Source organism: Talpa europaea, assembly GCF_964194135.1.
Source record: "Talpa europaea genome assembly, chromosome: 13".
Taxonomy (NCBI): domain Eukaryota; kingdom Metazoa; phylum Chordata; class Mammalia; order Eulipotyphla; family Talpidae; genus Talpa; species Talpa europaea.
Genome location: NC_140080.1, coordinates 53,489,384 through 53,516,728, shown reverse-complemented (window position 1 = coordinate 53,516,728; position 27,345 = coordinate 53,489,384). Strand labels below are relative to the sequence as shown.

Here is a 27,345-nt window from a genome sequence, read left to right as displayed (position 1 = left end):
GCCATTAAACTCTCTTTTTCTGGTATAGTTTAAGTTTAAATATTCATATTTTATTATTTCTTGAACTGGTAGTCCATAGATAGATTATATTTAACCCTCTGAAAAGAAAAAAAATACCTTACCATATTTGCCAATTAACCTTATTCTACTAAAAAATTCTTTAAAATTTGACATATTTTAAAAATGTAATACAACCTTTTTATTCAGTCTAATAGGACTTTCCCATAATTACTGTGGAGGAAAGAATGTCTTAAGAAATAGTTTACTAAAAAAAAAAAAAAAAAAAAAGAAATAGTTTATTGACATCTCTTATTCAGTGTTTGCACGGACCTACCTATATGCAATTCACCCAATCATACAGAAAATGTTCTAACCCCTTGATAATGTTATTTACAGAAGGAGAACTTGAAGCAGAATGGTTGCAAGATGTGGGTTTATCTACACTGATCTCTGGTGATGAAGAGGAGGATGGCAAAGCCTTGCTCTCTACATTGACTCGAATCCAAGCAGCTGCAGTGAAAAAGAGATATAACACTTATACTCAAACTATGAGGAAAAAGAACAAGCAATCTGTCAGGGATGTCAGAGATATCTTTGGAGTCAGCGAATCTCCTGTAAGTAATGAATGTAGCTCAAAAAGTTTGTTTTGATGCGGGGGAGGGAGGAAGTGTGTGTGTGTGTGTGTGTGTGTGTGTAAAAAGTACCAGAAACAGTTGATTACCTTCTCAGTTTTAGAGACTACTGAAGCATAGTATAGCACAAAATTTTACAAATTTGTAAGTTAAGTGATAATTCCTTATCTACTTCAACACTAGCAGTCTCCCTCAACACTAAATGTATTTCCTTGGTTGTTGAAGTTGAAATGGAGCTTTGTCAATGGAGCAAGTCTTTGTGGATGGGATGCACAGAGCCTTTCCTTAAATCTTAGTAGAGGTTTAATGGAAACTCAAGGGACAAGTAAAGGAATTTTGGGTAAGTGGGCTCAAGTATTAAAGCAGGCTAAGGCAGTTTGTTTTAAATGGGGGTGTGATGGGAGAATGAGTAGTGTGGCCTTTATGTTCAAATAAATCACAGTGTTCAAAAGTGGAAGAGAGCAGCATTACTTAAGTGGAAGAGAAAATGATTCAAAAACTATAAAGGAAGCACTACATGTTTTTGAGAAATGGCCTGTGCCAATTCCAGCTTAGCCTTAGCAGTTCTATGCCCACAACTTTACTTCGAGACTCAGAAGTAAAGACTCCTAGTTCTATGTATGTTTTACTGTTAGCTCTCTTATTCATTGCATCAATGCAATGTTGGATTGAAATAATTACAAAATTGTCTGCAACAAATGTTTATTATATATTTCTCTGAAAGGGTCCTATATTAGGTTCTGTGCGATAGGATTCTTAGAACTTTGCGGGTGAGTAGTATACCGGGAAAAAAAAAAAGACACTTGATATTCTGCTGTTGTTAAAAATAAAGTTGCCTGGGGAAAGTTAGTTACTCATTCTGATTTTAGGCTTTTCACCTGTTTAATTATAATATCAATAATGATATAAATTAGCACCTCAAAGATCTTGGGTAGAAAACATAGTTGAAGAGAATCACAAATTTGAGTTAGTTTAGATTGTGTGTCATATCTTCTCTTAGGTATATTAATCACACTAAGTAGTTGCCAGGGTAGCTCACATATATTTAGTTAACCTTTGCATTTGTCCTAATGATGTCCCAAAATAGCACAACCCTGTAAAACTTTCTACATTAATGGAAATGATCATTTTCTGTGCTGTCTAATCTGGTATCCTCTAGCCATTTGTGACACTAGCACTTGATATGTAGCTTAGTGTGAGTATGGAACTGAATTTTAATTTAATTTTAATTGATTTAAATCTAAATTGTCACATGTGGCTTATAGGTAATATATTGAACAGCTCAGTTGTTCAATAAATAATACTATAATTGTAGGATTTTCTGTATGTAATGACACATCTGAGGTAGGCACAGTTTGAGTTCTTTGCTGTTTGAACTTTCATTCTTGTTGAAACCTGTGTCTTTCTGGATTTTGATGTTTTCTACAGCTATAATTGAGTCACGGTGTCTCTCACAACTTGAGGCAGGGGTCCCATCAGTAGGTGTCCTGGCCAAGATGCCAATCAAAGAAAAGGTTTTTCTTGCAGGTTTCAACCCCCTGGGTCATTGTTCGGTTATCTCCTAAGAACCTGACCTGCATACTTCCTTTCTCACTTCTTCCAATTACTTCAGACTAAAGATTTTATTCTTCCTTTCCATACTATAAAATAGCTTCTCCTGAATCCTCTGGTTACTCAAGAAAATGCATGACTGTTCTCTGTAGACTTCCTAAAATTCTGGGCCTGTAGAGAAATAGAAACAGGGAAACAAAGTCTTTTTCATGTTCCTATTTCTTTCACATAGACCCTGAAGGGAAACATTAACAAGGCACTTTACACTTTGGGGATTTCAGCATAAAAAGAAAGGAAGACTCTTACTTTGCTATAATACATAGTTGCAATAAACTGATTCTTATTTAACTTCAGAAAAAGTAGAGAGAGAGCCAAGGAGAGATTTCCCATCTGTGGTGAGAGTGAAGAGTGGTAGGCATGGGGGGACTCTTCCTCTTGCCCGCCTTTCTCGCCCCTTCCAGCCTTACTGTTGAAACTGTAGTTCTAGAGTGAATTGAGAATGAGGCCTGAGGCAAGGAAAGTGGTCATAGGTGGAAGAAAGACCATATATTCTAGGGAGTAGAGATTTTGTACTATTCTGAGAAATGGGGCCTGTGAAAGTCAGCCTGGTATTGTATATGCTGCTTAAAAATTCGAATTGTTCTTTAAAATGTTAAAAAGCTGGGCCTCCCAGGTGGCGCAGCAGTTGAGCGCTGGATTAGCAAAGTTGCCCCCATCCTCTGCAGCGCCGGTTCGATCCCTGGCCACTGGCTGAGGATCCCACATGGCGTGCAGACCTCTCCTGCCACCCGCTGCTCCCCTCAGCAGTGTATTTCAGTCAGTCTACCTGTTCTGTTACCCGCTCTGTCTCTGGTGAATCCTTTCATCCCCCCCCCCCCACCTCTGGCCTGTACCCCAGCTCTTGTATGCATAAATAAGTAAATCTTAAAAAAAAAAGTTAAAAAGCCATATAAAGCTAGCCTTTAAAAAAATATATATTTATATAAGGCCAAATAGCCATCTTCACTGATCCCACCCCCCCACCGCCCCTAAAATTGCAGCTTCTGCTTCTGAGGTAGAGAGACTTGGAAGTTTCTTAGGAATATACCTAAACTGTTCAGTTTCCTATTTGAATTTGGCATCCTAAACACCAATTCTTTCTTCCTGCTCTCTCTTTAGTCTCTTTGTGGTTGCTCTTTGCTTTCCTTTCCGTCTCCTTCCTCCTCTGTCCCTCCTCTTGCTTCTCCTCCTGTTCCTCCTTATTTTTCCTTTATCTCTCCCCTTACCCATATCCCCTCCTGTCTTTATTTTTCTCTTTGGCATCATTTACCTACATTAATAGGATAATTACCTAGAATTTTCCATTGCACTGTCTTAATAAAGATTTGACATTTAGTTTCAAAAGGTGATTTTGCATTAATCTTAATCCAACTCAAGTACCTAGTGAAGATATAAATCCAATAATTCAAAAGGTGTGTATATATATATATATATATTATACTAGTTATTTCCTTAATTTTTTGCACTTAGAATCCCATGACTAATATCATTTTCCTTCAAAAATTTGAAAGTTCATTATCTTTTCTCATGTACCATTGCTGAGGGGGAAGTACAATGTCTATATCAATCTCATTCCTTTATCTACACTGTGGAAAATTTTTGAATTTTTTTTTTAACATTTATTTTTATTTATTTATACAAGCACTGGATATAGTCAGAAGCGCGGGAGGGTGAGAGAATTCACCAGAGCCAGAGCGGGGAGCAGAACAGGCAGAAGGACCGAAGTACACTGCTGAGGGGAGCAGTGGGCTGCAGGAGAGGTCTGCGTGCCATGTGGGACCCTCCTCCGGTGGCCGGGAGCAGCCGGGGATCGAACCGGCACTGCAGCTTCGCAACCCAGCGCTCAACCGCTATGCCACCGGGGAGGCCCTGAATTTTATTTTTATCATTGGAATCTTTAAATTTTATTGGTTCTTCCTGGCTAGAATATTTATCTTGGTTGCTGCTAAGTAAGCTCTCTCATTCTGAGATCCCATTATTCTTCAAGTCCAAATTTCTTCTAACATTTAAAACAAGTGTACATTCCCTCTGTCTTATCACTTATCTCCTTCTTGGACTCCTCATAAATGACTATTGCATTATTTGCATTGAATCTCTGTTCTTTCATATTTTTCAAGTTTTGTCTGTGGCATGTTTGCTCTGCCTTCTTGGATATCTCTCACTTTCAATTTTTATATCTATAATTTGTCCATAAGTTTATTAATTCTTCTACCTGTCATTAATTTTTAAAACCTGAGTCAGGGCCTCCCCTGGTGGTGCAGGCAGTTGAGCGCAGTGCTGTGAAGCTGTCCACAGCCTCTGTAGTGCCGGTTCGATCCTGGCCAGCCAGCGAGGGTCCCACATGGCTCAACAGACCTCTCCTGTCACTCCCACTGCTCCCCTCAGCAGTGTATTTTTTTTTAAAGATTTATTTATTTATGCAAGCACTGGGTACAGGCAGAAGTGCGGGAGGGTGAGGGAATTCACCAGAGCCAGAGTGGAGAGCAGAACAGGCAGAACGATGAAGTACACTGCTGAGGGGAGCAGCGGGCGGCAGGAGAGGTCTGCGTGCCATGTGGGACCCTCGCCCAGCGGCCAGGGATCGAACTGGCACTGCAGAGGCTGTGGGCAGCTTCGCAACCCAGTGCTCAGCTGCTGCACCACCGGGGAGGCCCTCAACAGTATATTTCGTCAGTCTGCCTGTTCTGTTCCCAGCGCTGTCTCTGGTGAATCCTCTCACCCTCCTGCGAATCTGGCCTGTACGCCGGTTCTTGTATAAATAAATAAATATTTAAAAAATAAAAATTAAAAAAATCAAACCTGAGTCATATTGTTAATTTACTGAAGTATCTCCTATCTGATTTCCCCTATATTTTAACAATCTAGTCTTGTTTCCTGGTTCCAATAGCCTCTCAGTCCTCTGAAGGTACTAACTAATTAAACCTTAAATTACAAGGCTTTCTTCTTTTCTTTGAATTATTTGTCATGTTTACTTTTAGCTTTTTGTTTTTCACTTTCATTGCAATTTTTAACTGATCTTGATCCTGTGAGTTTATTTATATTGTTAGTGGAGAACTATATTGATTGGTTGATTAGTATAGGTAATGATGTTATATTTCCAATGCAGTTATGTAAACCTCCTTGCTCCCCAATTTTGTTTGTTTGTGTGTGTGTGTGTGTGAACAGGAACCTGAACCTGTGTGAGTGGTAAAGCTTGTCACACTTCACTTTAAGATACAGAAATATGGTATCAGTGAAAATAAACAAGTCCTGAGTAATCATAATTCACTTCCCTTTAGGTAGACCTAACTTTACCTTTTTATACTCCTGTTCCTATCTTTTTAGAAGACCCCTATGAAGTACTACCCAGTTCTATTTCTCTTCATGACCATAACACTCACATTAGGACAGTCATTGCATCCCTCCTCTCCCACAAACACACCCCCACCTCAAGGCTGCTGGTCACTCTGTCAGCAAAAGGATCCATCTTGGGTTTTATCCTGGAATCACTTGCAGCTACTGGCTTATGATAAGTATTAGAAGGAGGAAAGTTCTCCTGTCCTCATTGTTCAGAAAAAACATTCTTTAATTACCTGGGTCATTGTCTTCTGAGCTGAGGGATGCCTTCCTGCGTTTTCTGTTTTCATTCTGGCTCTCTGCTTTTTCTGGATTAGCATTTGCTTCTCTATATATTTTCTGGTACCTTTTTTCAAACTAACTCTGTTCTTATCAAACAGTTCTTGCTTGCTTTTATCATCCATTAACATATAAAAATTTCTGTTCTGCCAATGGAAATGCTCAGTAATTTCTACATCTATTCTTTGAAAAAGGTATCTCAACATTTTTGATTTGGAGAGGAGAAGAAAAAGTGGTATGTGAATTTGCTATCTTGATCCAATTTTTTATGCCAGTTCTTATGCCAGTATTTTTTCATTTCCAAAAAAGGTAGTTTTTCCTTATTAAAGTAATACATACTCTTTACTGGAAACTTTGAAAATATGGACAACATTGGTGAAAAATAACTATTTCCATGTACCCAAATAAAATTGTATGATCACATAAGGTATGTAATAAATTCATTTTTTAAAGGAGTTTTAGCCTTTGTTTTAGTAGTACCATTAGGCACTAAATCACAAATATTAAATCAACCTCTAGATACAAAATACAAGATTGACAGTACTGTTCGTCATGAGCAGAATTTTAGTGCCCCAAAATATTTTCCAGTATTCAGAACATTTGAGTCAGATTGTTCCTTTCAGACATGTAATTGAGCAAAATAGTCAATCTAATTTATTTCCAATTTATAATTGATAATTAACAGTGGGACTACCTTTTAATTGTACAGACTAGTCTATTTTAAAAAATATGATTATATCTCTTACATGTACATTTATCACTTATATTTTGTAAACCTGAGAACTCATGAGCTATATAAATATGGTTTTGTTTTTCTCTCTTCAAGAGGAAGCTTAGGGTAGGTGTTCCTTTTCCTAATTATTAATCCAGCTTCCTTCTTTCTATTCTGACTTTCACATGTGACCTTCAATCATTTACTTATACATTGACTTGGCTATTTCAGGCACCATATCCATGTTCCTGACATCTCCTAGAACTTGTGTAAACTGACTCTTTCTCCTTCTGACCTTAGTTTCCTGGAATTCTTATTTGGTAGCACTCCATTTACTTTTCATTACCTGGAAATATTATATGGTCATCCTTAGCTGCAAAAAGAGCCTGGGAAGTCAGCATTTTTATAGTTGGAGACAAAAGTTACTGAAAAAAAAATCAGGATTCTATTAAGGAAACAGGTAACTCGTCTAATTTCATTCTTTTGTCTATTTTGTTGATTTTTTTTTTCAAAGAACCAGATTTTAGTTTCATTGATCTTTTAGTCTGACTTTTTTAAATTTCTATTTCATTTATTTCTGCTCTGATTTTTATTATTTCCTCACTTCTACTAGCTTTGGCTTTATTTGTCCTTTCTGTAGTTCCTTTAAGTATAAGCTTAGATTATTTATTTGAGCTCTTTCTTGTTTCTTAATATGGATCTGTATTGTTATGTACTTCTTTCTTAATACTGCTTTTGCTGCATCCCATAGGTTATGGTAATTCATGTCTTCAATTTCATTTATCTCCAGGCATTTTTAAATTTCTTTGTTGTTTTCTTCATTAACTCAATAGTTATCCAGTAGTATTTTGTTCAGTACTCATGATCTATTGACACTAAAAGTGACCCAGTATGTTGTCTGATCTTGAGAATGTTCTGTGTATATTTGAGAAGAATGTTTTCTGAACTTCTCAGTGATACAATACTCTACAAATGTCTAATATGCCCATGTGGTCCAATTACTCATTTAATGCTTTAGTTTCTTCGTTGATTTTCTGTCTGTCTGATCATTGATATAAGTGGGGTGTTAAATTCCCCTATGCCTCTTGTGTTGTTACTAATGTCTATTTTCAGATTTTACAAAAGTTGACATATATTTTGATGCCCCTTTATTTGGTGCATATATATTGTTGAGTGGTATGTCTTTCTGATATTTTCATCCCTTAATCATTATATAATGTCTATACCTGTTTCTTATTACCATTTTTAGCTTAAAGTCTATTTTATGTGATATAAATATAGCTGTCTCTTTATTTTGGAGGGCTCTCATTTGCTTACAGGATTGTTTTCCAACCCTTTGCTTTGAGCCTGTAATAATTATCTTTGAAGTCTGAATTATCTATGAGTCTCCTGGAGGTATCATAAGACGGGTTTTGTTTTCTGATTCAATCAGCTACTCTGTGCCTTTTGGTGAATTCAGTCCATATCCATTTAAGATAGTACTTGATTTATGAGGGTCTGCTGGTGTCATTTTGTCTTGAGTTTTCTAGTTCTATGTATTTCCTTGTTTATGTTTTTGTGGATTTTCTTCTCTCCAATTTAGGTAGGAGTGCTCATTTCAATATTTCCTGAAGACAGGATCTAGTGTTTACAAACTCATTCAACATCTCTTTGTCTGGGAAGGACTTTATTTCTTCCTAATATCTGAGGGAGAGTATTCAGCATATGGTATCCTTGACTGGCAATTTTCATCTTTAAACATTTTGATGAAAACCTAATGGGAGTATTTTTATAGTTTTTCCCTTTCTCTACCTTCAATTTTTTTTTTTTGTCTTGAATTCTTGGAAATTTCATGATGTTTGTCTTGGTTTTAGATCTTATTACATTTAAGTAAGAAGGTGTTCTTTTCCCTTCATGGACTTGTATTTTAGCTCCTTACTCAGGTTTGTGATGTTTTTCTCTCTTGTTTCTTGAACATATTCTCTGTTCCTTTCTCACTCTTTTCACCTGAAATGTCCATTATTCTTATGCTGCCTTTCTTAATGGATTTGCATAGTTCATGAAGTTTTTCTTCATAATGTTTTATTCTTCTGTCTCTTCTTCCACCTGGGACCTTTGTGCATTATTATCTTCAAGGTCACTGATTTTATTTTTCATTTTGGCATATTTCTCCATGGATTTTTTTCAAAATTTTCCCCCTCTATTAGTTATTTTCCAACCTGTATCTCTGTTGTGGTATATTTTTTTCTATTTTATGTTAATTAAATTTATTTTTGAGGTCATTCACTTATTTTTCTGAGTTTTCCATTTCTTTGAATTTCTTTATCATGGCAGTTTAAACTCTGTATATGATAGGAGTATAAAATCTTCAAAGTCTTTTTGTTTGGTTTCCAGAAAGCTGTTCTCTCCTCATGATTTCCTTGAGGTCTCATGGTGCCATATGTTGTATTTTTCTGTCTGCCCATTTTGCTGCTTTTCATTTCCATATAGTTCCATTTTAGTTTCTGTAATAGTTAACTTAGATATTTGCAGTACTTTATTTCCATCAGGTGGCACTATGGTAGTGTTGTTTTTTAACCTTTTCCCCAGCTTTATATGATTTTAGATGTTTGGCCTTTTTGGGTACCTGTAAATATGGAGACGTGATCTAGCATCTGCTGAATTAGGGGGTTGGGGGGGTCATTTACTGATAGGATTTTGTGGGTTGGGGAAAGACTCACTCATGCAGTACCATTGCTAATATCTCTCCTCTCTGGTGTTCCTGACCTGAGTCTCTGCAGTCAGTGCAATCTACCAGGCCAGTACCAGTACTGAGGGAAAGTACTGCCCAGTGCAGTCTTTGTCTTTTCACTGAGGACCCTGCCTGCTGGGTGCACCCTCGCCCTTCCCCCTTATCTCCCCTCAATCAAGTATGTATGCCTTCACTCAGTACAATTCTTCCCTCCCCAAGGAATGCTGGCCAAATGGCAGCCTGCAGTTTGTATGGGAGCTGTCCATCAGATCATCATCTACAATGATTAAAAGCAACCATACTGTAATGACAGCCACAGCTGGATATCAGAATTTAAGAGTTGGTTGACAGCTAAGTGTTTACCCTGTTAGCCTAGCACATAATGGTAAAGCTACCCTACATAGTAACTTACAATATTAATTTAATTCTCATCATAAGAAATATTGGGGCATTGCAGCTATTTTCTAAATGTAAATATCTTGTATGAAGTAGCAATATAGCAGAAATGGGTGGCAATATGTAGGAAAAGTGCAGTATCTAGTATAAGCCATACAATACACTTTATTAGAAGCTACCTGGTCTGAGTTTCAAAAAGTGCAACTCAAAGTTCTTAACTGCCAGTGCAGCTTTCTGAATAGCAGACTTTGTTTTTGTGAGATGAATCCCATGTCATAATCTGTACCACTTTGTATGAATGAGTATGGGTCCTTTTATTAAAGTGGTGTGCTCTGAGATATGGAAGAAAGTAGGTTTGAAGATATAGAAGGGAAACATCTGATTTCACTTGAATTAATGGCAGCAGAATATTTATAGTGAGAGACTTTGCTGTACTCCAATTTCCTTTCCTTTAGCTCTTCTTTCCCTTCATAGCAGAGGAAAAGGGATTATTTGCTGTTCTGAGGATAACCTCTTTGAGCTGATCATGATGATGGTGGTGGTGGTGGTGTTGATGGTTCATTTCTATGTACTATATTTTCATTGTGTATGTATACTTTGCAAGAGACACTCTGTCTGGATCTTGTACTTACCCTAATACAGGTTAGTTCTTGGTCACTTCCAAAATTCTGCTGAAGGTTTTGGATGTGGGCAGTTTGGTTCTGGTTGCCCTTCTAGTAGCTTAGGTCTGGAGGTAGAGTGGGGTCAGCTGGGGCCGTAGGCAGATTTGTCTCTAATCCCCCCAATTTCATTATGTTTATCCTAAGAATGTTAATTCTATCAAGTCAGAGGTCTGTATTTCCTGTTGAGTTGAAAACAGATGTCCTTTAGTGTCAGATGTTCCCTCAGTACAGGAGTCTTACACACCTTACTTCTGAGGACACTGAATCCTAGGATTTGTTCCTCACACAAATCCTGTTCCCCCTCACAGGAGCTATTACCTCTTCCTTCAGCCAGAAGAAGGGAAATCAATGTAGACACTGGAGTCTTTTCAAGTGCTGGAATTCTTTGACCCTTTTATACAGATGTCTCAGTTCCTCCTCTTCACCCCACAGGTGATGGAGGAATTCCTGCCCTAGAGTTGCTAGGATGATCGAACACATGGCACACACAACTCTAGACAGATGAGATCAATAGCAGTTTATTAGTCACATATTCTCACAGCGGGGGAGGAGGTCACCACATAGGGCCATATTTGGACTGCACTTGGGAACAGAGGGAACAACCAGGCTCTGTGGAAGACAGGCTTTGTAGTATGAAGAAGGAAAGGTGCCTCCTGGTTCCCACGGGAGGATGTGATTGTCTTGTTTAAGGGTTTCTATGTACTAAACCTTTTATTCAGAGATCAGCAAGAGCTATGGCAGGTCTCTTAAATAAGGAGAATTGTTTGTCTGGGGGACCTTATCTGAAGCAGCAGAACTTGAACTCATAATTAGGTCACTCCTGGTCCTCCTTACTTGACCAGATGTCAAATTGCATATAGTACTGAGCCTTATTTTAGGTGTGAAGCCACACTGACACTCCCACCCTCATCGCAGATTCCCATGATTGGTCTGGGCTTATGTTATTTCTTTTCTCCTTTTCCTCTATCCCTTTTATTTCAGTTCCTTGGAGGTGTTACCCTTTTTAAGGGTTTATCAAGAGGTAAGTGTGGTAGACTTCTCACAGAGAAGGAAGAAAACACTTAAATTTTACTCCTAACTCTCTGAACTGCTCATCAATTTATAGAATGAGAAAGCATTCTATTTTCTCAAACAGGACCTTGAGAGCTGGAATAAGAGAATGACTACAGAGAATAGTAACAGTATTAATTCGAATAATCACATATATTTAGAAAAATTGTATCTTCTTAGCTGGTTGTATCCTTTTATTGTTTGCTCAAAGAATAAAATGGACAAAGAATAAAAATGGAAAGGAGTATCTCTGGCTACTAAATAGTCATATTTAAAAACTTAAATCCTGTACTTGTGAGTATCCAACACTTTTGGTTCCTAAATGGGTTTCCTTCAGAAATTTATAGACATTTATCTGTTTACTCTTTCATACTGTATTGATATTGACATGTCAGATGCCTCTTTAAATACTATTTAAATTTATATATTAATATATATATTATAAAACATGTATATGAAACTTCTCATCATGATCAACTTTTAAATTTGTTTCTGAAAAACTATTCCTTTCATTTCAGTTCTGAACATCCTCTTTGCATTATTTTTATGCCACAATGAAATAAATTTATTTATTAATTGAATAAGCGGAAAAATAATGTGCAAAAAAAGTATGAAAAATAACAATTCTCTTACTTTGCTCTCATTTAATGGAAATTGTTAAGCACAAAAATGATCTGTTTTTCCAAATCTTAGTATTTTTATCTTCCACAGTTCCTTTAAGTCTTCACTAGATATGGGTCATTTTGGACAGTTTGTAGTAGAATAAGCTCCTGCCTTTTTTTATTAAAAAAGCAGTATTTAGTGAGTACCACTGACATTTTTGTTTAATTTATGCTTTTTAAAAATAATATAATTTTTTTATTTATTGACATAAAAACACTGGATGTGGTTCAGAGATATAGGTTCACACCTCTGTGTTACCACACTACTTTCACCGCTACAACACACATATTCCTCCACCATAGTGCATTGCTTCTTTCCATTATTTCTTTTCTCTTTTTTCTGGCCTCTCTTTCATTGCTTGGAATAAACTCTTGTGTCTCTTAACTTGTCTTATATTTCAATATTTTTGTCCTGTTTGTCGTAAACTAGGAAATTTTGTCTAAATTATTTTGTAGAGCCCTTCTTCTATGTTTTGTCATGAGTGATTATAATTCAGTCCTTACCATTTTTTTTTATTTCAACTATGATATTGTTAATTTTTAAGAACTCTTTTTTTTGCAAAGAACTGGGGTTTAGCCCAGAGGTGTGGGGATGAGAGGATTCACCACAGAGTGGGGAGCAGAACAGGTAGATTTACTGAAACACACTGCTGAGGGGAGCAGCAGGTGAGATGGGAGATGCTTGCTGTGCCATATATGGGTTGGCTCCCTTAGCTCCCGGTCGGGGATCAAACTCAGGCCATAAAGGTGATAGCACAGAGACTTAACCCATAGGCCACTTGGGAGGTCCTAATTCTTAATAACTCTTACTTTTATACTGATTTCTCCTTTATTCTTATAATTAGTCCTGATTTATAATTGCAATAACCTTTCAAATTTCTAAAGTTATTAGATCACTGTAAGCCTTCTCTCAAATTTCTGTTTTTTCTAGAATGTTTATCACTGTCCTTTTTTTTTTCAGGATTTTTGATTTTTTCCCTGAATGACTTTTTCATGTTGATTTTGTCCGATGACTGATGATCCTTAGTGATTGACTTATATTTATTAGCAAACTGGATTAATTAATGACTTAAGATATGCCATTGCTGTGTATTTGTCATTATATGTATTTTTTTTCCTGACTCTTTCTTGAATAAAAGGGAGAAATTTGGATCCTGTGTAAATTTATAAAACTATGTCAACAGTATATGAATGGAAGTTAATAGCACGCATTCATGAATGTGCAAAGATATACACACAAACACACACACACACATCACACACCTTTAATGCCAAAGGGAATGTGGTGAATGAATTCATGTCTTTCTGTGTAAGACAAACCTGATGTTTTCCTTTTATTTTTCTATCCCTGTTTTCTGTGAAAATCTAGAATGGCATGCTTTGGTCCAACTCTTACCATGTACCTTGAAGATCTTCCTAAGGAAAATAGCTCACTTCATTTCGAGTGCTTTTCTAGTATTCATACATAGCTACTGCCTGCTTTTCAGTATACAGGGGGGCTGTTGGAAGGCCTGACTGGCTTCTCTATTGAGTAAATGGTTTTTAATAATTGCAGGCCAGAGGTGTGGGACAGTGAGAGGATTAAGCAGAGACACAGTGTAAAGCAGAACGGGGATTTACTAAAATTCATTGCTAAGGGAAGCAGTGGGTGAGACAGGAGAGGTCGGATGTGCCATGTGGGTTAGTTCCCTGGCCGGGGTTCCAACTCAGACCATAGTGGTGACAGTGCAGAGAATTAGCCTCTAGGTCACCAGAGAGGATCCTATCTGTTTGCTTTTGTGTTCTCAGTCCTTTCTTTATCAGCAAGGTTATCTTATGCTGTTCTTAGGCTGCTAACTTCTCCGTAATTATGAAACAAAATTTTACTTTTTATTTTCCAAGAATTTCTAACAATTTCTGATTGGTTATTAGAACACTTGATTTCCAGTGCCATTTTGAATCTCTTCTTCTATAAATAGTTTTATAATTTTAAGACACTGGGTTTGGTGCCTTTCAGTCCTCTCTCTTGGCCTACATTTTCTTGTACTATTTCTTTAGTATTGTTTCCACTTCAATATAGATATATTTTTCTCATTGATATAGTACATACAATTTGGGGAAAAATTAAAAATCATGAAAAATGAGATAAAATAATAATTTCTAAGGTCTGGTGAAAACTGTGTTTTCATTACTATCCAGTATGCTTAATTTTGCAAAAATTAAGTTGCTTCATTACTGGAATGAAATAGTTGCATCTTATTTTGGGGGATGCCATTATATCAGAAATGCTTAAAATCTTAGAGCATATTCAAGAAGCTTACAGTATAGCTCAATATGATCAGAATATTCTTCAAATATCCTTCTCTCAAAATGAAAATCAGTGAATGTGATGAAATTTTTGGTTTAGTCATATGTGTTCATGATATAATCAATTGAATAGATTTCCAGTTTGGTAATTAAAAAAACAACTATTCTTGCTATCAATTTATAAATCATTGTGAAATTACAGTCATAAAAATTTGATTATAAGGTGGCATCAGTAAGCTGCATGACTTAAACAATAAAAAAAATATTTTCCTTACAAAAATAAGAAACTAAGACTGGTGTGGCTGGTATCCCAAACATGGATCTACCAACTTCTTTATCTTTCCATTTTGTTCCACGAAGCATATGAGCTAACATTTATTATTTTCAGAATGTCTAGGCTTCACAGACATCCACATTCTGGAAGAAGCTAATTCCATGCACATTAACAATAAAACATTAGCTTTCCTGGGTTCTCTAGCAGGTAGGATTCTACTTTTGTTTTATTGGACATAACCATCACATGATCACCCTTGTTCTTTTTAGACACACAGCTTCTTGAAGCAAAATCATGATATTCATAAGTTAAAGAGGAACAGAAAAGTGAATGTTGGCAGGGAGTTAGCAGTGTCTGCTTTCCAGACCAATTTCTATTGTAGTGCGGGGCATTTATGGAAGATCAGTGTAATTATGGACAAATTGATGAATGCTATTATCATTGCACGGTTGTCATTGACTTTCTCTCCACATGTCTGTACATTTTGCAGATTATGGTGTAATGCATAATTGAATAAACAATCACATTGGGAAAGATAATCCTGGTTAAAAATGACTTCCTTTTCTCTCATTAGCCCAGTGATAGGTGTGACAACCATACTGCTCAGTTGGATGGCACCCAGGAGGAAAAAGAGCTGCCAGGAGTTATCAAAACAAGTGCTTCCTTGGTAAGTTAGAGTATGGTAAAAATGAAAGAAGAACTATTTCTTCAAGACAATTGTGCAAAACTTCAAAACAATGAACATCATTAAGATGACTGGACAACAGGCATCAGCATGCTATCTACCTTTAGCCAATTTGTAAAGAAAACATCCAGAAGCAAATGAGCCTAGGTTTAGTAGTTACCTGAACAAGCTGCATGCTTTTTAAAATCAGACCCATGCTCAGAAACGAAATGAGTGTAGGGATTTCTTTTGCACAGATTTAGTTCCTTTGTATTTTTGCTTTTATTTAAAAGCATCTTTATAGAAGTGTTAGTTCTATGGAACCACAGTTTTACCTAGTTGGAGCAGAGGAGTCCACAGATAGTCTGTTGTTTCCCCTGCACCAGGAAAGTATCAAACACTTTACTTCATCATTATTTTAACCCTAAGCCTTCAGTGTTTCCCTCTCACCCCACTCCCCTGCCTTTGCCCAGAGCCAGAGTAGGGCAAAGTCAGACAAGCCTGGTAGGAATGACTTGCAACCAATAAAGGTGCTTTGTTTATAGACTGTTCCTTAGCCTTTTCTCACAACTGTTTTCTTTCTCTTGGTGAAATTCATATAGTTTCCCATTTATTTTTCAATATTCATAGTTCTTCCACTACCTTCCTCTCATATAGGAAAAAAAAGGCAAAATGATGCCTGAATCCAATATGTTCTCCTATCTAAACTGTGATGGTGTTGGAGAGACTTACTTTGAAGTGGCATACATATAATGATTGAACCCTATTGTGGTTACTCTGCGTTTAGTCATTTTCCTTCTTAATCCTTTTACAGAATATCCATTTTCTTTCTTCCTTGGTGCTGTTTTGATGGAAAGGGAGATGGATTTTGGAATAGAACCCTTGTTATTCCTGGAAAATCTCTCTGATCACCTCTTCTGTGAATGTTGCTGTTATTCTTCTTTCCTATTTTTTTTTTAATTTATGCTTTTTCTGTTCTACTAGGTTTTAGGAAAGAGATGCTTGGTCATCGGACTTACCTATCTCATTTTATGCCATGATAATAATCTCTATTATTTACAGAAATAGTACAAACTCTCTTTAAATAATGAAATTACCCACAATCTGCTCCTTCCTGGTGTTTCCAGCCTTTATTTCCCTTGACCTTACCACATAAATTCTTAACTTTTGAAAACAAATAGATTTTCTCTTTTAAGAATATACCTTTAGTTTGTCAGTGGTAAATTTTTGTTCAGTCTCTCTTATCTTTTAAAATCAACAAAATATTTTAACAGACACTTACCAAAGAAATCAGGGATTTCAAATAGCTCATGAAAAGGTGCTTGATATCACTAGTGATTATGGAGTTGCAAATAAAGCCACAATGAGCTATGGCCAAAATTAAGCAAACTTACTATACCAACTGGGCCAAGGATGTCAGTCAACTGGGACTTTCATACAGTGTTGGTAGCAATGTAAACTCATTCATCCACTTTGGGAAATAATTAGACAACTTCTTCAAATGTTAAGTGTAGACCTACATAGACCCATCTGTTTCACTCAGATAATAAATATTCATATAAGGTCTTATCCAAAAATATTTAAAGCATGATAGCTCCAGTATTGAACTAAGAACATCCCAGTATTGTCTAAAAGGAAAAGGATCAACAAACTGTAGTACATCTATGTAGTAGAATACTACTCAACACTAAAAAAGCAATGGGCCATTGATACACACAGGTGAATCTCAGAATAATTATGCCATGTGAAAGAAGGCAGAGCCCCCCCAAAATATTCAACTTACATAAAATTATAGAAAATGTAATAATAAGGGAAGGAATATCAGTGATTGCCTGGAAACTGAGAGGAAATGAGGAGGAGAGGAAATCAATACTGGTAGGGAATAGGAAGACATTTTGGGGAGTGCTAACTTTGTTAATTGTCTTGACTGTGTTGATGGTTTCACAGGCCTAAATATTTGTCAAAACTCATCAAACTCTGGGCCTCCCAGGTGGCGCAGTGGTTGAGCGCTGGGTTGCGAAGCTGCCCGCGGCCTCTGCGACGCCGGTTCGAATCCCCGGCTTCTCCCCGGCCACCGGAGGAGGGTCCCACATGGTGCGCAGACCTCTCCTGCCGCCCGCTGCTCCCCTCAGCAGTGTACTTCGGTCCTTCTGCCTGTTCTGCTCCCTGCTCTGGCTCTGGTGAATTCTCTCACCCTCCTGGCTTCTGACTGTACCCAGTGCATGTATAAACCAAACAAACAAACAAACAAATAGATAAATAAATAAGACATGCCTCTAGAAAATTAAAAAAAAAAAACTCATCAAACTCTACTTTATACTCTTTAAATATGTGAGTTAATTGTGTATAAGATAGACCTCAATAAACCCGTTAAAAAGAAAGTCCATATGATTTCATTAAAGTCCGACATGTTTATTGTGCAGTAAGCTACTTACAATAAAGGACTAGTCTACGTATGTTGTTGATCTTTGACTCTCAATCCAAATGCCTAAATTGTTTTTCAAAAAACAATCCAATCTACAGTCACCACAATCCTCTACAAATCATTTCTTATACACCTAAAAGAAGTAATATTTCCTCATGTGCAGTTGATATAATGAATTGTTCATTCAAGGTATTAGTTTATTCAGAAGGCAAAGTAGTTTCTGTTTGTTTTCAATGTCTTGAGTGAAAATCAAATAGCTACACTTGTTATTGATTCATAATTTCCTGCAAAATACAATCATACCATCTGTTAAAAATTATCAGTTACATCTGTGTTTGTTTCATAGAAGAGAAATGCTAAGGAAACTTGGTTTAAACAAGTGGGAATATGTTTTAATATAATGGGCAGATCAAGCTGGTACAACTGCACTACTATGCAGTGCCAACCTTAGCATGAACTTCTGACTTTTCCTTTTGTGCTGCCATTGTAATATGTGAATTTAATCTTTACACTTACAAGATGGTTAATGCATTGTGGGCGCCATGTTGATGTTTCTGTTAAGAATGTGCCAACTGATTGTCCGTGCAAGGAAAAATCTTAGCTCCCCTGGAAAACCTGGACAGTAGACTTTCTCTTCTCTTTAATTCACTGGCCATTCCATTTTTAGTATGACATTATTTTTGTTTTATTTCTTTCTCATTTTAGTTGCCTGAATCCCATCCAATTAGAAATAAGGTGTTTTTTGTTTCTTTGTTTGCTCTATGCAATATTTTTGAAATATAAATTTATTTTGAGCCTCACAAGGATCTGCCCTTTATTTCATTCATCATGGTAACTATTCAGTGAGTCCTTTTTAAACTGTTTTCTTTCTTGATTCTGGACATTGCCCTCTGCTATGTCTTAACTTATTTTTCTCCCCATTTTCAGCGTCCCACTCTTCTAGAACACATATTATGTAGTTGTTGCTTCGCTTTAAGTGGATTTCAGTATCTCCTAAATTTTCCCTCCTTTGTCTATTTGCCCTGTGTTCTGTATTCCAGATTTCTAATTTTTTTTCTTGGTTATGATTGTATTATTTTTAGCTTGTTCTTAGTCTTTCTGTAATATCAGAAAACACTCTTATTTCTTTCTTTTTTTTTTTTAAAGATTTATTTATTTATTCATACAAGCAGTCAGAAGCGCGGGAGGGTAAAAGAATTAACCAGAGCCAGAGCAGGGAGCAGAGCAGGCAGAAGGATCGAAGTACACTGCTGAGGGGAGCAGCGGGCGGCAGGAGAGGTCTGCGCCATGCGGGACCCTCCTCCGGTAGCCGGGGAGCAGCCGGGATCGAACCAGAGCCACCGAGGCTTCAGGCAGCTTCGCAACCCAGCGCTCAACCGCTGCGCCACTGGGGAGGCCCAACACTCTTATATTTCAAGAACAACTTTTTTCTCTTGGATTTACCTGTTATGTAGCCATAGGTTCTTGATTCATAGTAACAGCAACTCTTAAAATTACTATGATGATAAAAATTAAATTATTCCTAAGGAATTGAATTATTTTTATACTTTTTGTTGAAGTGTAATTTATAGACAATAAATGCATGCATTTTAGATGCATAACTCACTTACTTTTAACAAATGACTTCACTGATGTAACCACAGTCAGTCAAAATATAGAACAATCCTTCCTTCAACACAGAAGTTTCTCTCAGGTCCTTTCCCGTTAGCTGTACTCCTATTTCCACAGAGACAAGCCCTGTTGTGATCACCTTTACTTATCATGTGTAAGTTTCACTTATCATGTATAAGTGGAACTTTAAATACGCACTTTTGTACCTGGCTTCTTTCACTCATAATAATGGTTTTTAGATTCATCCATTTGTTGCACATATTAGAAGTTTGAATCTCTTATTATGAATAATCCATTGCATAATTATACTGCTTTTAGTATATCTATTCACCTAATGATCGATAGTTTGATTGTTTCCAGTTGGGCTGTTTTGAACAGTGTCACCACAAACACTAATGTAATAGAAAGATGTGTATTCTCATTTCTCTTAGATAAAGATACAGCATAATTCAAGTTCTCGGCAGACACAGCCCTGTCATCCGAGTTTTTAAAGTTAGCAAAGGATAATTTAATAGGTAAACAGTGGGTATGGTGTGGCAACCAAAAATGAAGGGAGAATTTCTTTACCTCTAAAACATAAACAATATTGTAAACCAGCATTACCTCAATGTAAAAAAAAAATCATTTCTATCCTTAAAAAAAGCACCTATGAACAGAAACAACAGCTACAAAAACTAATTTTTAATGTGTTTACTAAGTGGAGGATGTTGTTAACGAAAACTTCGTCTTTGCGGATGAGCTCATGCAGAAATAAAGTGGATTACTATATAAATATTTTTTCAGTATTTTCCAAATCAACTAAAATATAAATACTTAGGTTTTTTTTCAGTTATTTTTCAAATGTTAACATTATGTGTGGAACACTCAGCTTTTGGAATGTGCAGCACTAAGTGATGCACACAGTTAAGTGTGTGGCGTAAGCAGCATCTGCTGAGGAAAGGGCACACCTCCCAAAGCGTGGCAGCAAGTGTCCTCAGGTTTTAGGTTTTTCTTCCGCTGCAGGGAGAGCTTCTGACCATAACTGTGGATCCTGAATGGTAATCCGATCCATATCCCCAGTCCCTTCTCTGTTCCCCGGTACATCTGAATGTTATAGCATCAGAGTCCACCAATGACTCCATTGAAGGAAATACAGGGGAGAAAACACTCTACATGGCAGAAGATATCACAATTGCAAGTAAAACCACAACTTCAGGTGCTCCAAAGTTGTCTAGAGACGTAGAGCAGAACTTGACTTATTTTTTGAATGACTGGTGTAGAAATTGATGTATGTTTCCTTTGCAATGGAGTTGATAAATTTTCCCCAAAATTGCTGATTGTGTGTTGTAAGTGGGGAAGTACTTATGATGTGTTGAGGGGGCAGGTAGGTTAATAAACACTCTCCCCAAATGCAAAACCAATGAAGGGGATGAGGAACTCTCCAGGCAAAGCTGATTTCATTTTACATTCTGTCATGCCTTTTACTGTGGCTTCCTGTTCCCTCTCCCTTAGAATCCACTATTCCCACCAACAACTCACCTATCCCAGGAAGTTAATTAATTTTATTTAGATTCCATTTTGGAGAATTTATCCTAGTGTGATATTTAGGGACTACCTACATGTTTAAAGGAAGAGAGTCCATTTTACTCCAAACATTCTTCATTATTTTCCTGCACTATGTACATTCCATATTATTTGCTTTTCTCTTCCCTATTTAGACATTTTCTTTTATAGTGTTTTAAGTAGTTTTTTTTTAACTTGGCCAAACCAATTCCACTTTCTTTTTTATCTATAAATTTCTTAATTTCCTTCCTTTTTTTTGAGATAACATTGGTTTACAAAACTATATATTTTGGAGGAATAGAATTACATCTCTTCAGATATATGTTACCACATTCCAACCCTTCAACCCACCAAGGCACCCCATAGTGCTCCACCACAGTCCGTTGGATCCCTTCCACAGTTGGTCTACTACAGAATTCTTTGCAGATTTCTAGTTCTGATAAAAATCTATTCCTTCAAAAATATACATTTTTTTTGTATTTGGAGTGGGAGTGGAAGTAGGTGATTGTCAGTTTGTCACCTTCAATTTCTTGTACTAATTCTTGTGTTTTATTTTTTCCTACGAGTTTTTTCTTCATCTTATACTCTCTTTAGTAGAAAATTTAGAAAATGTGGTCAAGCAAGATGAATTACAACTTTTTAAGACAAAATAATGTATTTCTCATAAAATATACTCAATTTTGTATTAAGATTCCTTCAGCAAAGGGAAGAATATTCATGCCTTACACGTCAGTAAAACCATTATACACTAAAGCAAAATTCTCTTAGTGACAAAATAAGTTGATACTATTGCTACTGAATTCTTATTACTACAAAGATCTGTATAGAATATGTTTAAAAATAATTGAAAGTTAATTTTGTTTTTGGCTGCATGTAATAGAAAATTAGGAGTTGTTTTTGTTCACATGAAGGAGAAACTGAGTGAGGTGTCCAAATCTGACAGCACAGACACATGATGCTTCTCAGCAAGGATCCAGCCATTTGCTATGCTGTCTCTTCCAGCCCCCTCTGTAGCCATCATCCTTATTTGTACAAAATGCTTGACAACTCGAGGCTGTCATCTCTGAACCTGTTATGGGCATATATACTCTGATCTTATTCTTTTTGTTCAGGAAAGCCTTAGATTTTCTTCATGCACTCTTGGTAAAATTACACTTACATCTCTTTGGCCATACTTGTCACACGATCACTCTTAACTAAAAAGGAGCAGGGAAAGCAAGTTCTTTGGTTTAACACCTAATCCCTGAATAAAAGCAAAATATTGTTAAGGAAAATGGAGTTTGTGGCAGGAAATAGAGGCCAGTGTCTGTCAGAGGGCCTGGCATGTGGGTGACCCACAGTAGTGATCTCTGAAGGGCTGGATGCAGCACCTCTGCCCAGGGACTCATAACCTCTATATATTGCCACATATATCTAAATATGTTCATATTATAGATTGCAGAAGTGCAACAGAAAGCATTTGCCTGAATAAGAATGGTGCTTTCATTTCTTCATTTAGCCAGATGATGCTTCTCTCAACAGTACTACCCTCTCAGATGGGTCCCAGGATGAAGAAGGGAGTTTTGCAATTTCTAGGAGTGAGGGCTCCATGGTAAGTCATTGCATGCCAAGGCAATTGCATGTCAGGGTAAAATTGCAAGGTCAAGGCAAGGAGAAACAATTTCTTCACAATAGATAAGAAAAATTTGAACTAAGATTGTAAGGCAACCAGTGCTGTCACAGCTAGATAAAAAGGAGACTCAGAGCTGAGGGATGAATAGATCTCAGTAAAACAGGACTCCGTAACTAATACACTACATTCAGAATCCAAAGGATGCTTGTTACGTGTATCAAATACATAGAAATTTGTTAACTTTGGTCCTCTTGACTAAGTTCTTACGGATGACCTGCATTTAACCTGCAGGATAAATGAAAAACCTCTTATTCTGATAGTAAAGGTGCTCTGCTATTGTCTGTAGTCCCTGCCTTAGTTATTAGGACTTACCCAAACATGGACAGATTCACTTGATTAAAGTTGAGTAACAGAACTTGTGTCTTTGTCAAAAGTGCTCATAATTCCTCATGCCCCACCTCCAGTGGGAGACCCCCCTTGGTGTCTCTGTGTAAGTGATCTGGCATGAGTGATATGCTAGACAACAGGAAGCAAGAGACCTTCTTAAAGGAGGTAGTGGCTTTCCTATGGCCAGTTAATAGAAGGAAACAGAGAACACATTAGACAGCAGATGGAGTGGACACATTCATATGTGTTCCTCAGGGACAGTTTGTCTACTTTGAGATACAGGATAGTTGACATATACATGCATGACACAAGTCCAGGATATCCCCACTGTTCAGGGTGGTTATGTTATTAGCCCCATATATCATAGACTTTTCTGTTGTATTTTCAAGTTTTTCATTATGGTTGTTTTATTTTGTGGTACAGTGATGTTGTAGACACATAGAATAATGTGAATGACTTATCAATTAGTAACTTAGCAATGGCAATACAGGTTATGGCATAGATGAGCTGAGGGTTATCCACAATGTCTGACCTACTTACTAACTTCCCACAAGAAAGCCCCCAGAGGGCCTCCCCTGGTGGCGCAGCGGTTGAGCGCTGGGCTATGAAGCTGCCCGCAGCCTCTGCAGCGCTGGTTCGATCCCCAGCTGCTGGGCGAGGATTCCACATGGTGCGCAGACCTTTCCTGCCGCCCGCTGCTCCCCTCAGCAGTGTACTTCGTCAGTCTGCCTGTTCTGTTCCCCACTCTGGCTCTGGTGAATTCTCTCACCTTCCTGCGCTTTTGACTGTACCCATTGCTTGTGTAAATAAATAAATAAAATAAATCTTTAAAAAAAAAAGCCCCCAGAAAAATTTGCATTACAAAAATCAGGCACTCATTCACTATCTAGACTGGCAAGGGGCCAGTTAACCCAATTTACCAGATGGATTCACCTTATAGATGAAGAAATTGACATTTAGTAGGTTTCAGCATCCAAACCAATGGTTTCAATCCCTAAATCAATGACTCTCATATTCAGGAGTGTTTCTCACATAGGTGAATTATTTCAATGTTTGATTCTCCCTCATTGGTGAATTATTTCAGTGTTTGATAAAGCATTTCTTTGTTCAAAAACTCAAGAAATCACTGAAAATTTGTCCACATCTTTTTAAGGGTTTGAATGTATTGGTTATCTTTATTCTGAAGTGTTAGTTTTTGGAACCACCAAAAATGCAACTGACTATGAGCTGTATGTCCCTAAACTTTTTTTTGCCCTTTCATTCTTCTATCAATTGTTTAATGAACACCTATGTTTTAATAATTGGCCATATATTTATATACTGTTTACACAATAAGAAGTGTGTCATCTCCTTTGACATAAAATAGGGAGGAAACACACACACACACACACACAGAGAGAGAAGGCCTAGAATTAAAATTTCCTTCTGCAGTTTTTAGCAGGAATGAAATATCGTTCATAAAATAAATATTTGGTTATTGCTAAATAAATATGAGTATAAAAGAGACAGCACTGGACTCTGGGGGAAGATAGAACAGGCTCTGTTGTGAGTAACAAATGAAAGATTCTTGACAAAGTAACAGGTTTTCACCCTTACATGTATTCACAGATGATAATTCCCACATTACAATTTGTATTGTTAGAATTTGTGTGTAAATTTTTTTTACAAATGCGCATCTAATTTGAGGAGTAAGTCACTTTGCAGAGTTCTTCAGAGGATAGATACGCAACAGATAAGATTACAGGGAAGTGTTTTGTTTTGGCGGGTCTCAGTGAAGACAATAAATAGCACATAAGAGGGAAAACTGAGTGAGAAAACAAAATTAAATTTTTAGTAGTTATTGCCACTCTATTTTGCAATGAAGGAATATGTTGATATATTAACAGTAGCTCATGTAGTATTCACCATGGATGAAATATTGTTCTGTGTGGTTTATACAGAATAAGTTATTGAAAATTTATAATACCTCTTCAAGTATCTTTTATTATCATCTTCATTTTATAGTTTAGGAGACTAAACAATAGAGAGTTCTAGTAGCTTGCTCAAAGTTACACAGAAAGTAGCTAAACCAGGATGAGAATCCAGTCTAGTTAAAAAATCCCTGTCATTAACTCTCTAACTGTGTCATCACTTAGAGTTTAAGCCAAAATGTATTACCAACTGCATCAAGAATAACATATACTGGGCCTCCCAGGTGGCACATTGGGTTGAGCACCATGCTGTGAAGCTATCCACAGCCTCTGCAGCACAGGTTCGATTCCTGGCTGGCCAGGGAGATCCCTAAATGTCGCAGCAGACCAATCCTGCCTTGCCCGCTGCTCCCCTCAGCATTGTATTTCAGTCAATCCACCTGTTCTGCAACCCGCACTATCTCTGGTGAATTTTCTCACCCTCCTGCACCTCTGGCCTGTACCCCAGTTCTTGTATAAATAAATACATCTTTTAAAAAAAAAGAATAACATATACTATAAATGTGTAATTGTCAAACTCTAGTATATTTTATTTCTTGTAACATGGAGTATTTTAATTTCTGCATCTTAGGAAAGGTATGAGCAGCAAATACTTAAGAGCTAAGAAGATGCAGTTATTTTGGCAGTTCTCTTTTGAGAAACCTGTGTGAGTTGTACAGGTGTGAACTGAATGCAAAAGCAATGCAAACCATATGCAAGCCCTTTATGAAATATAGAATGGCTGTTTGTGAAAAGAAGTCCTATATACTATAGAACATAAATCATTTTGAAATGTGAGGTTAGACTACTTATATGGTAAAGTGTTTTATGTTCGTCTTCTCTTATTTTAGTCTCTACTAGAGACCATTCCAGATATTCCAGTTCATTCCAATGGATCTCCAGAACGTGGACAGCCCAGTCAGAATGTAGTGAGGGGTGAGTGGGACAGCTACCAATTAAACATAAGCTGTTTTTTCTTGCCTTTCTTCTTGTACTCAGTAGACCTTAGCAGTAAATTTTAAAAAGTAAAATGTGTGTTTTTCTCCCCATTTCGATCCTATCACTCCAGTACTCCCCTCCACCTCCAAGCACACCATTCTGTCACACCAATAAATTGAGCCAAATTAGAAGGAAAATCTTTTTCTTCCTTCTCTACTGCTACATCATTTAAAAGCTACTCCCTTGGGGGCCTCCCTGGTGGCACAGGCAGTTGAGCACCCCACTGTGAAGCTGTCTGCAGCCTCTGTAGCACCAGTTTGATCCCTGCTGGCCGGCAAGGGTGCCACATGGTGAGCAGACCTCTCCTGTCTCGCCTGCTGCTCCCCTTGGCAGTGTGTTTCATCATTCTGCCTGTTCTACTCCTTGCTCTGTCTCTGGTGAATCCTCTCACCCTCCCACGCATCTGGCCTGTACCCCGATTCTTGTATAAATAAAAATATTTTTAAAAAAGCTACTCACTTGGGTAGTGTATTTGATTGGGACCGCTTTCACAAGTAATCTGGATTTGCTTATAGTTACAAGCAGATCAGGAAGTAGGCCACTTCCAGGAGTCACTAATTATGCTCAAGTCTATGCAGCACTGAGACATCTTGTCACATACAAGGTGACAGAACTAGCTTTTAACCAGGCCTCTTCCACTTGAGAGGTTAGCATGCTACATAGCTCGGTACAGAATCTCAGATCTTTCTTGTAGGAAATAGGCCCCTTCAGGCCATACTTTAGTGATTCCTCCAAATTTTCCCTAAATATGTACACCTTCCTCATAAACAGTAGGGCCATGTACTTGCAGCATTTCCATCAAAATTAAAGTAAATTGGGCTGGGCCTCCCGGTGGCGCAGCGGTTGAGCGCTGGGTTGCGAAGCTGCCTGCAGCCTCTGCAGCACCGGTTTGATCCCAGGCTGCTCCCCGGCCACTGGAGGAGGGTCCCACATGGTGCACAGACCTCTCCTGCTGCCTGCTGCTCCCCTCAGCAGTGTGTTTGGGTCCTTCTGCCTGCTCTGCTCCCCGCTCTGGCTCTGGTGAGCGCTTCTGACTGTACCCAGTGTTTGTATAAATAAATAAATAAATCTTAAAAAAAATAAATAAATAAAAATAAAGTAAATAAAAATAAAGTAAATTGGGTGATGAAACTATTTTAAAATTGTGCTGATGGTTACATAACTGAATGTGCAAAACCCATTGTTTGAAACTCTTTAAATGTATGAACTGTATAGAATGTAGCTTATATTTTGGTAAAGCCATTACCAAAAAAAAAATCATAGAGAATGGGCTTGCCAGAAATTATTCCACATCATTCAGTTCAAGTCATGCCACTAAAAGTTAATACTTAGAGTGATCTGGTATTTTGGGCATTGGCCTATGTATTCACCACTCAGAAGAATCTGCCCATAGTTATTTAGGAAGGTACTGTATTAACAATCTTCCTCTGCTTTGAATGCAGCCTCTGGATAATGACTGAAAATCATAACTCTACCCTGGCTATTTTCTAAGTTCTTCCCATATCCCTTTGTTGTCTAATCCCTATGTATAACTCAAATTTTTAATCAGCTGATTTACAAATTTCTC

General features: G+C 37.3%; 1 protein-coding gene across 1 annotated transcript in view; it reads left to right on the top strand.

Annotated features, from left to right (window-relative positions):
• Nucleotides 1-27,345, top strand: part of ARHGAP28 (Rho GTPase activating protein 28) — a gene marked incomplete at its 3' end in the record, with an annotated part of 176,167 nt that overhangs the window by 112,695 nt on the left and 36,127 nt on the right. The window contains exons 3-6 of the mRNA XM_084252806.1: nucleotides 397-614; nucleotides 15,164-15,256; nucleotides 22,330-22,422; nucleotides 25,631-25,715. Of these exons, the coding sequence (XP_084108932.1) occupies nucleotides 397-614; nucleotides 15,164-15,256; nucleotides 22,330-22,422; nucleotides 25,631-25,715 (489 nt within the window). The remainder of the gene's footprint in view (nucleotides 1-396; nucleotides 615-15,163; nucleotides 15,257-22,329; nucleotides 22,423-25,630; nucleotides 25,716-27,345) is intronic.